Genomic DNA, 10,866 nt, shown 5'->3' with positions numbered 1-10,866 from the left:
CCGCTCGGGTTGGTGGATTCCGCGCGCGGCGCGGGTTGGTTTTGCTCCCGATTTCACCTGCGTGGGTTTTGGCGCGCCCGTTTTTTGGTTGCAGGTAACGTGCTGCTGCTGAAGAACGTGATCAGCCTGAACCCGGATGCGGGCGAGGTGTCGCAGCAGAAGCTGCTGTCCCTCGTCGCCGACCGCCTCATTGACTCCAACAGCAGTGCGCAGGTTCGGCCAGCTGATCAGCATTCCCGCCGTTAAGTTTGTGGCCGTTTGCGATGTTCATTTCTGAAAATAGGGTTGGGTTGCGACTCGCAGGGCAGGGACGAGGAGTACGCCCGCAACTGGGAGCACAACATCTCGGACGCGATAGACCTTCTACCGCGCCTCACGACTGGCATCGATGTGAATGTCATGTTCAGAAAGTACGTTTGAGGTTTCCAGATTGAGGGTCGATGTTTTATGGGTGCGAGTGTGTGTGCATATATATGGCATGTAGATTGTTGTTCTAAGGTGCATTTATGTCAACGTTGCAGGGTTGATGACTTTGAGTTCACCCCAGAGCGCGCCATATTTGACCTTCTGGATATTCCATTATACCATGGGTGGATAGTCGATCCTCAGGTATTACTTGTCCCTATGACATATTAGGTTTACATGTTGCTTTCCTGCAATGACAGAACACACTACGAATTGGCTGTTACATGACCAACAAGTAACCTTTGATTTTGCTTGGTACTTATTGAGATTGGCATAGCCTGTCTCACCTAACTTGCATACAACAGCCCTAATACTTTAGGTGAGATGCAAATTTTTGACACATGAATGGCCAGGTTCATAAACGTGAGAAGTCAGTATTTGTATGCCCGTGAACTTGATTAAAGGATTCAATGCTATCTTGCATATGGTCTTGGTACTTTTTCCATCCATGTTTATGTTTTTCAATTTTGGTAATCACAATATTACGTAGAATGATGTAGAATATACGCATATGGGGAATACTTAAAAAGTTAAAATATATGTGTATAAAGCACTGGCTGCTGTAGAGTGTGCAATGTCTTTTTGCTTCCGAAGGTATTATGCATGTGCAAGAGTGTAAGACTATACCATCTTTAAAATTTCGGTCACCCTGAGTTCTGAACCCTGTCAGCAATATTTACTACATACTTATAACACTACATATTCATTCTTAGAAGTCAGAGATATTTTTATTGTGATTGTTTGTGTGACTTTATATTTGGTCCCTGGAGTCTGTTTGCTTGCAATTGCATGCCCTTTATCTGTAGTGCAGAGGAGTTCCCTCTTCCCTGCTTTTACTAGCATTGGGATGTTCATGTGACATTAGTTTTCTTTCTTTTGACCTCTTGGTATTGGTAAAACGAACCACATTTTTTTTACGTTAGGTTGCTACCAACTGTATTCCAGTCTGCAGCCTAAACCATCGGTCCTAATTATGGCTATCTGTTGAGATGAATTGTCAACTGAGGGAACTGATTCTCTTACTCCGATGCCCCTCACTTTCACTCTTTGTGTTTTAATTGTCGCTTGGGTTGCTTCTGCAAAAGGTTATGCTTGCATACGGACATTATATTTAAATTCCAGTGCATGTTTGGTAGACTTATTTTTTGTACTGAAAAACTCAATAATTGATGACCTGTTTATATTATGCAATGCAATTCCACGAACAAAGACGCGTGACTAACACGGTTTCTGGCTGTACGTACGTGAATGCTAGATGCGCTCTTGTTCAACATCCATGTCCGCTTAAATGTGTCACGTGACTCATGGCTACAAAATAGATACAGCATCACTTTATTAGCTGTGCCTATAACACCAATGACATGCTAATACTGCTTCATATCAATTTCTAGGATACTGACACTGCTAGTGCCATTGGATCAAAGTCATACAATGCTCTTGCTTCTGGGCTTGCTGAATTTAAGTCAGAGAAACCAGCAGAAGATGATAAACATGTTGCAGAGGAAGAAACTGTTGATTTTGCTGCTGCAACAGCAGCAGCATTAGGGGTTCCGTCACCTACTGTTTCTCTAGGGATATCATTTGATGAAAGTACACTCTCAGATTCAGCTGAACTGCAAATGAGACGAGGCGACCGTGAGGAAGACGAGGAACTAAGGAGAGTCCTTAGTCTATCCAAAGCTGAAAGCACGAATGTTGTTGATGGATCTGTTTCCTTCAGCACTTCGCAGAGTCATTCATCCTCCAATATAGAGGATACACCACGTAGTGAGAGCTTTGTATTAGAGGCACCTGAGGTGGTAGGACCGTCAAATAAAGAGGAAGGTAGTCATGATTCTACATTACAGAACACAAATTCTGATGCTAATGTTAGTGAAGTTGCGTCTTCAGAATCTGAACAAGCTTTGACCTCCAAAGAAACAGAGGAAGATGGGAAAAGGGATATGTTAGTAGAGCACCTTGATATACCTGTTCAATCTTCAGAATCTACTGTTGCCTGCCCTTCTCATGAATCTTCTGTTCTCGATGGCGAAGCTTCTGCTCCTGCTCCTGACCTCGCTGAAGCTAGTAAAGAAACCTGCAGAGAATATTCTACCATGCAAATTCATGACACTCAGGCTTCTGATGCTGCCCCTCAGGTTTCTGATACTGAGAACAGCTGTGACTCGGCAACTGTAACTGGTCAAGCTACTCCTATGGGTGCTACACCTCAGGCTTCTGATACTGCCCCTCAGGTTTCTGATACTGAGAACAGCTGTGACTCAGCAACTGTAACTAGTCAAGCTACTCCTATGGGTGCTATACCTGAGCAGGATGAGAAAGTTGTTTCTCTAGACACTGCTGTGCTTGCCTCTTCAAACATTCAGGGGAACGAGCCAATCTATCAAGGAGAAGAGCACATACTTGGCAGTGGAAACATGACATTTCAAACTGAGGAGCCAGTGTATGAGGGTGAGGTGGTTCTTGCTGAGCAGGCTGACAAGATAGGGGAAAGTAGTCAATGCTTGAAAAATGGAGCTGCAGATCATCAATGTGAGATATTTTCCAGTTACCAGTTGTGCAATTGGGTCATGAATATTTATTCACAATATTTATCTTTACACTCCTTTGTTTGTTTGCAGGGGACCTGATTGATAATTTTCTACAGAGCACTGCTAACCAGCTGACTGTCTATGGGTACATATCTGTTCATGGGTTTAAGCGCATGGATTTCTCTTGTTCATAATTAATGTGGCAAAATTTTCATCATTACAGTTTGTTTTGTCTACAAGAGGGTCTCAAGGAAAGAGAGCTTTGTGTCTTCTTCCGCAATAACCACTTCAACAGTATGTTCAAGGTATGATAATTAATTAAGTCAGACTATTTAATTACTGTATAAGCTATTAAGCTTGCTGTCTTTATTTTTTTCCATGCTTTTTGTGCAGTATAACGGAAGTCTATATCTCTTAGCAACTGATCAGGGTTTTTTCAGCCAAACTGATTTGGTATGGCAAAAGTTGGATGAGGTATGTAATAGCCCTCTCCACCAACACTTCTATTCACTTGAAATGGAAGTTACTGATTTGTTTTGTTCTCAACTGGCAATCATTAGGTGAATGGAGATGGGGTTTTTGTCACTAGTAACTTCACACCATTTACGGCTGAAACTCCCAGAAATGATTCATGGAATCAACAGCAGGCCATGACGACTACTGCTGTATGTGCAACATCAATAAATTTTTGTTATTGTCATTGGGTTCTATTACCTCCGTCCCAAATTAGTTGACTCAGATTTGTCTAGACACGTTTTAGAGTTAGATACATCCGTATCAGTCAACTAATTTGGAACGGAGGGAGTATAAGATTATATAATCCATTGTTTGTTCTATCCTCAGGACTATATTGCTCAATTTGACAATTCCACTATGCCGAACTCATCTGGAGAGTATGCCCCTCCTACTCTTTTTTTTTTTGCCAAGTTCTATGTTGGTCAGAAAGCAGATCTTATCCAAATTACTATTGCATAACATTTTAACCTTTGCAACCATGTTAATATTTGTATTGTCAGATATGATGTGATATTATGATGCCAGTTGAAGCTATGTAGTATTTTCCCACTCTGCTCTTCTTAGTTATGCCTTTTGCTGTTCTTGGCTCTGTTCTGCACTTCTGCTTGTTTTAGGCTTGCAATCCAGTCTGTTCTACTGAGTCTTGTGGCTATTTCCCATTCTAGTTCCTTGCCTGGTTGATGAGTTGGTTGGGGATCTTGAATTTTGTAGTGATCCTTTTGTTCTCTATACGTCTGGTCACTTAAAATACTGCCGGCAATCATAGTTTTAGATGCATTATCAGTAGGGTATGATCGATCACTGATCCAAGAGATGGTTGTAGGCTTGTAGCACCTGTGTGGTCTAGGTTAACCTGTTTAACAGGTTAGCATGACATTAGCCTGACTAGGAAAATGTGTATTAATTATCCTGTTCAACAAGATAGCATGACATTTAGCCTGATTAGGAAAATGTGCGTGAGTTATCCCATTTAACAGGTTAGCCTGACTAGGGAAATGTGCAATGATAAAGAAAACTGTACAATGCATGGTTGCAGGCAATAGGCGAACCCTCAAATATACTTGTATTTGCACGTGTACATTCCCAAGGCCTAACCTGAGCGCATGGTTTTCTTTTATACTGGCAGCTCGGATTTAGAGCTAGCTATCGCACTTCAACAACAGGAGTTTGAGCGACAGCAGCCTCCACCAGAACAGCAGCAGCCTCAACAACAACAACAACAGCAGCAACAGACGCAAACACACCAGACACCCAATCAATCATCAAGCCGGCCAGGACTTGTTGTTGGCCCAAGGGTATGTTTCCTTTGGCTTGATGCATGTTGCTAAATATAGCGAACGTCTAATCATCATGGCCAGTAAACATCTACTCCCTCTGTTCATTATTACAAACACACTAAAACACGTCTATATACATCTGATTCAGAAAAAGGTTACAACATCTTATAATAGTGAACGGAGGGAGTAACTATCACGCATTGCCTGCTACAATTATTATATTCTTTATGTCCTGACAGCTGTCATCCCATTATTCCCATAGTTAAAGGTTAAATGTGGGAGATTTGTGAACCTGTATATACCATGTTGCAAAATGCAACAGGTACATGCCAGTTTTGACCTAGTACTTTCATTTTATTTGAGTGAAACATGACCACAACCCCTAACCCTGAAGTCACATTGGTTCTGCTTGTGAATCCTGAAAACTACTCCATCATACCATACTAAAGTTGAGACACTTATTTTGGGACGGAGGGAATAACTACTATGCTTGAATCACTTTTGTACTCAAGTGGTATTTTAATGTCAACTTGTGAACCATCTATATTGTTGCTACAATGTCAAAAGCTACCTATTTTCCATATTTTACATGAAATTAATAATATTGCCCAGAACCAGTAATTATCCATTTAGTCATGGATCCTAAATAGTAAATTCCTCTGTAGTCCTTACACTGAAATTTATCATTCCTGGTGGTTTTTACCTACATTTTCACCGCTTATGGTATCATTGATTCACAATCGCTTAGTAACCAGGCGGCCTATCTTTGTCCTAGCCTACTTCACACATTTTATATCCTATATACTCCCTCCCTCCGAAAAAGCTTGTCCCTCAAATGAATGTATTTAGCACCAAGTTAGTACTAGATACATTCATTTGAGGGACAAGCTTGGGACAAGCTTTTTCGGACGGAGGTAGTATATATTTAGTAACAATTCTTATGCAGCCGGTTCATGCTTTCACTTGTCTGAAACACTTGTGGTTTAATTCTGCAGCAGAGGTCAAATGTCCCACCGCCTGCAAGAACCGAGTCGAAGAAAGAGAAGTGCATTGTAATGTAAAGATATTCCAGGAACAGAACAGGAGAAAGGAAAAAAGAGACAAGAAGCACCATACATATACTGTAAAAAAATCTTCTTGTCTCGTGCCACGGCACGGCAGACTAATTTTTTCAGCCAGCCTCCTTGAAGCCGTTTCTTGTTTTAGCTCTCTTCATTTCTCCTTTGTTTTCCCTCGTGTAAATACCCTCCCGGAAAGCCATAAAACGTGAAAACAGAGGTGCTGTCGATGTGTTGACGCTGCAATGTGATTGATCAAACTCAACTCAACGTCCATATAAAACCGTGTTGCCTACTGAGTAGACTCGACTCACCGTCCGTCAAAAGCAGTATTCAGTATTGCCTACTGATGCCGTGCAACTTGTTTACTCACGCTTATCTCAGTTATAAGTGTTACGATCGTGCAGTACTTCAGTTATAAACGTGCAAGGGAAAGCCAGCATTATCTTCCCAAAAACTTCTATTTGATGTTACAGGTGCTTTCTATGTGCACATCCAATTCAACAACCATATGCAGAATCCATTGTGCCACAACACTCCTATCTACACATATCCCCTCGAAGAATAAATGGAACAAAATTGCCACGCTGTACTGGTTAGCCAGTTTGAGATGCGCAAAGCAAAGGTATAGCTGGACTTTGATCTGTCTACTAAACGGACCGTGGAGTGGCGCAATCACCCCTCTACACAAAGGAAGGGTAACAACTCCATCAACCATCAAACTGAGGGGTTACAACTCCATCAATCATCAAACTATCTCGATGTAAACCTCCCCGTTGATCCGGCCAGCGAAGAGGGCGATCATGAAAGGGAACCTTGCAAGGCATGCCACAAAGTCATCCCTGCTGATTTTGTCGTCGTCATCAATGTCAAACGTCTCGAACAGCTTCAGCATCTGGAATCGGAGAACAGACAGGGTGAGTCAAGTCGGCACACTAATGTTGCATCCAAGTGGACCTGAAGGTGGAAAACTCACCCCATCGTCTGCTGGAGGAAGCATGCCCGACCGCAGGGCGTCGGCTAGCTGTGCAAGGGATATGTCAGAGGTCCCGGGGGCCTTGCATTTCTCGAAGGCGGTTTCGCACACTCCCTCAAACAATGGCTGCTTCCTGAGGTGCGCACACCCGACCAGGAACTGTGTACATCAGGTAGTACCGTGGTAGCATGTTAGAAAAACATACAGCAAATAGCCTACAACGATACTGGGTAAACATATGGCCATATATGTAGAACCATATGCCAGCTGCGAGATAAGACTGCGTTTCAAGTCAATACCTGTCGGAATGTGATGGATTCCTTATTTTCAAAATCGAAGTAGTGAAATATCTGAAAACAATTATGCGAGTTCAGCAAAGATGATAGTTTCAAATAAGTTTTCTGTCAATTTTGTTGTAAGGAAATTAAGCTTGATGGCATTTGCAGGGAGGAGAGTGTTAGTACCTTCTTGCATAGAGGACTGCAATCTAGGCCAAAAATAGCCCAAAAATCTTGTGCTTTAACACGTCCACTGCAAGAATTGGTTAATTGTATTTATCACTACACTGCAGAATGACAGAACATAATAGGCGTGTCTACATATAAACAGAGAACCAAGATAATATTGCATCCTTTAAGCAAGCAATCCTTAATGACCAAACTTTTACAATCTTCTATGAGGCAATCCAATAGTTGTCACTTAAGGGACGAAGAACTTACTCACTGTCTGGATTCATAGCCAAAAAGTACTCCAAGAGTTCCATTGCTTCTGCTGTGCTTACACCATACACCTGAAAACAGATGTAAAGAGAATCAGATACTACCACATAGCTGAAAGCAGTATGCACAATACTTTGGAAAGAGCCAACATGTGAAATAAAAAGCTGCGTGGATCATGGAAAAAAAATCAACTACGTACAAGTCTACAACTATCATTCATCTATCCTCACAGAGAAGAAAAATGTCTCATTATAGTGAAGCAAGAGATACCTCTAGATGCACAAAGAAGCAAACTTAAAGGCAAATGAAATCAACGTTGTACCATAACATTTTGTTCAATACTAGCACAACTTCACAATCTTATGATGTTTCTTTGATAGGTTTGTTCACCAAGTTCTACATACAGTGTAATTTAAGAAAGACTTACTTCTTTTACCCAAGCCATTTCCACCATATAACTTGAGCAGTTGGCCTGCAAACGGAAACTCAGCTTATTAGAGTCAAATTCCTACTTCCTACTCAAGGGGACGCATGCCCATCTCCAGTTACCGCCATTTGAAATTCTGGAAGATTCCATATGGTAAGGACTCCAGAAAACAAAGGTCAAAGCTGGCACATGAATTTAGAATAGACCGTGTTGTAGGTGGCCTGTTACCTTTCCAGCTTCTTCTGCTCTTGACGCAATCATTGAATCAGCATATGAATAAGAAGTCGGTAAAACATTAAGGGCGTGTGCCATAGCATAGCTGGTCTGTAGAATAAAAATATTATGACCACATTGCTACAGAAAACCATAGGTGTTGAAAGGACGATTCATTTGAGTAAAACAGTATTACATTCTCTGCAAAATGAAGGGCATTCTCTTGCTTGATCTCAGGGGGGTAGACAATAGGGAGGTACTCTACCTGTAAAATCAATTATTCATATAAGGAATGAGCTTATTGTGTGACGAATTGCTGCCAATAAACATGACAGATAGTGGCTGAGGTGTGCAAGAAATGCAGACCTCCATGAAGTTGTGAAACTGGGTGAACATCTTGAACATGAGTGCTATTAGTGATATGTTTCCCCTGAAACACAATGACAATTATGACAGGGAACAGCACAAAAAGAAAACAAAAGAAGAATGTATAATCTTAGAGATACTAACCAGGATTGGTCAAAGTGCACATGGGGGTAACGAACAACAACTGGTTGAACAGGGTAGCCAGGTATGAATGCTCCATGTTGGAATGAGATCAGGAATCTCCCATTTGTTGTAGTGCCTTCAGGGAACAACAGGACACGCGGAAAGCTATTGCCAGCTGCCTTTCTCTGAAAGCACATCCTAAAATGTACCATATGAACACAATAACTAATAGACAATCAAGTTGTTTGTCTTATGTTCTAGTATGAGTTGCATGGAATCAACTTTTAAAATTAGTTACGCTGTGCACTTTAGATGACAAAAGTAGGAAGTGCAGAACAACTATGGGGTCAAGGCCTGATGGGAAGCATCCTAACCTTTATTTCATTCACAGCTGACTTCCTTGAAGCTGGCGAGAATCTATCAACGTATATAACCTGTAAGATAGGTATAAATTGTCATAAAGTTTGACACTTGAAAGGAACTTGCAAATTGAGATGCTTCAAGAGGAGAATGTAAAGGAACATGCCTGCATTGCTCTTATGATTGTTCCAACAAATGGTATGGCATCATGGGAATCCGATGAAACAATGGTTGGGAACAATTCATAGAAGAAGTATATGGGATCTATGTATGATACATGATTGGAAACGACTATAGGTGCAAGCTCTCTAGGCGCAGGCCTTCCTTTTCGTGTGATCCAGTGATACCTGAGAGTACAAACGAGTGGCCAACAAATATCAGACAGTACTCAATAGCAATATAAGATGAGAAAATATGATAAGTATGCGGTCAAAACCAGAAACCCTCCAGTAAGTATAAACAAGCAGTAGAGCGCATTGTACAAATGATTTTTCGCCAGTTAGCTTTTCATTTTATTTCAGGGAAGGTTGGTAAGCAAGGTTCCTCACCAGTCACCACTTTGACATCGTTTTAAAACATTCAATGAATTGTACCCAAAACATTCAACTGAGCAATTGCCAGTAATGTAAAGCATAAAGCCGTACAGCACAAGAACTGTGCTTCCAGCATGGAACATCATCATCATTTGAATTATCACACATTATTCCCATTTGAATTATCCACAGTCACACACATTACGGACCACCTGATTCCTGCCCCCAAATAATAGGGGTGGAACCAAATTACCGGTAGTAGTTTTGTTGAAATAAGTGTCCTCCACTAATTCTTGAGGTTCTCTCTAGCAAGCTCCTCGTATCAAATTGGCGAGGCATCATCACCAGCAATGTTCTGATCTAAAAACCCAAGCAAAAGCTAAGCAGAGGGAGACGGGCCGTGCAAGAATCAGTTTCCAACCTACGGTGAACTGTGATATATTAACCAGATGGCCCTCCCGTTCCTGTCGGTCAGCCGTATTAAGTGCATGTCGTAACAAACAAAGTCACCCGCACGGTCCTTCACCTTCCGAGCTGATACGGCGTCGGCGTCGCCCCCACCAAACAAATCGCTGCCCACACACGTGCCGCAAGGCAAATCCCCCCCAAATTCTGCAAACCAACCAAACATCTCCCGATCGCGTCATCCATCCGCGGCAGCTTCGGCATGTGTCGCCTCGCGGCCGAAACCTAATCATCTAGTGAAAAAATTCGAAGCTTCCCAGCGGCTCATCGATCGAGCGCCAAACGTTCAGATCAGATCGAAACCCAATCCGAGCAGAGCTGCTGCTGCAGCTAACGGCGCTTGCTGAGGCGGAGGCACTGACCCGAAGGAGAAGAGGATGCAGCGCGCGGAGAGCCTGGTGACCCACATGAGCCGGCGGCGCCAGGCCGGCATGGGGCCGGCGCCCTCCCGCGGGCGCTCCCGCGAGTCGGTCCAGCCGCGCAGCGCCACCCACGTGGCTGCGTACCCGATCGCGATGGCCAGCCCGAAGAGCACGAGCCGCGCCGCCGCGACCGGCGCGAGCAGCAGCGTCCTGGCCCACCCGTACGGGCCGCCCAGCCACGGCGTCCTGTTGCGGAACGGGTCGGCGGGGGACGGGCCCGGCGGCCGCGGCGGGCGGCTGTCCTCCGAGAGGAACGCGAACGGGTCGCCGCCGTCGCACACCGAGGCGGCGGCGCAGAGGTCGTCGTCGCCGTCGTGGCCCCGCGCGTGGCCGTTGGCGGCGCGGGTGGGGGTGGTGGGCGTGATGGAGTCGGAGAGGAGGGGCGTGGCGAGGGAGGAGGCCGGGGTAGGGCCAT

At 43.5% G+C, this 10,866-nt stretch overlaps 2 protein-coding genes across 5 annotated transcripts in view; one reads left to right on the top strand and one right to left on the bottom strand.

Annotated features, from left to right (window-relative positions):
• LOC123166262 (ubiquitin carboxyl-terminal hydrolase MINDY-2) overlaps positions 1 to 6,142 on the top strand; it is a gene marked incomplete in the record, with an annotated part of 6,791 nt that extends 649 nt beyond the window's left edge. Inside the window, 11 exon segments of one of the 2 annotated variants that reach the window (XM_044584035.1) lie at positions 95 to 213; positions 304 to 410; positions 522 to 609; positions 1,857 to 2,997; positions 3,087 to 3,141; positions 3,220 to 3,301; positions 3,390 to 3,470; positions 3,557 to 3,661; positions 3,840 to 3,889; positions 4,639 to 4,807; positions 5,788 to 6,142. In XM_044584035.1, coding sequence (XP_044439970.1) covers positions 95 to 213; positions 304 to 410; positions 522 to 609; positions 1,857 to 2,997; positions 3,087 to 3,141; positions 3,220 to 3,301; positions 3,390 to 3,470; positions 3,557 to 3,661; positions 3,840 to 3,889; positions 4,639 to 4,807; positions 5,788 to 5,850 — 2,060 coding nt within the window. 2 annotated transcript variants of the gene reach the window in all.
• Positions 6,143 to 6,265: 123 nt separating this feature from the next.
• LOC123166263 (lysophospholipid acyltransferase LPEAT2) lies at positions 6,266 to 10,743 on the bottom strand. Of its 3 annotated transcripts, XM_044584036.1 has the most exons (13): positions 10,392 to 10,675; positions 9,198 to 9,378; positions 9,046 to 9,105; positions 8,693 to 8,869; positions 8,549 to 8,612; positions 8,379 to 8,447; positions 8,198 to 8,293; positions 7,970 to 8,014; positions 7,543 to 7,613; positions 7,288 to 7,354; positions 7,123 to 7,173; positions 6,824 to 6,982; positions 6,266 to 6,742 (listed from the first exon to the last, which is right to left on the bottom strand). In XM_044584036.1, exons 4-13 carry the CDS (start codon positions 8,866 to 8,868, stop codon positions 6,596 to 6,598), a joined length of 945 nt encoding a protein of 314 aa, XP_044439971.1. In that variant the 5' UTR covers position 8,869; positions 9,046 to 9,105; positions 9,198 to 9,378; positions 10,392 to 10,675; the 3' UTR covers positions 6,266 to 6,595. The 3 variants fall into 3 exon arrangements, with proteins under 3 accessions (XP_044439971.1, XP_044439972.1, XP_044439973.1); XM_044584037.1 differs by lacking the exons at positions 9,046 to 9,105; positions 9,198 to 9,378; positions 10,392 to 10,675 and having other exon boundaries at positions 8,693 to 8,883; XM_044584038.1 differs by lacking the exons at positions 6,266 to 6,742; positions 6,824 to 6,982; positions 7,123 to 7,173; positions 7,288 to 7,354; positions 7,543 to 7,613 and having other exon boundaries at positions 7,940 to 8,014; positions 8,693 to 8,856; positions 10,392 to 10,743.
• Positions 10,744 to 10,866: the final 123 nt, after the last annotated feature.

Source organism: Triticum aestivum, chromosome 7D, assembly GCF_018294505.1.
Source record: "Triticum aestivum cultivar Chinese Spring chromosome 7D, IWGSC CS RefSeq v2.1, whole genome shotgun sequence".
NCBI lineage: Eukaryota > Viridiplantae > Streptophyta > Magnoliopsida > Poales > Poaceae > Triticum > Triticum aestivum.
This window is presented reverse-complemented; position numbering and strand designations above follow the sequence as displayed.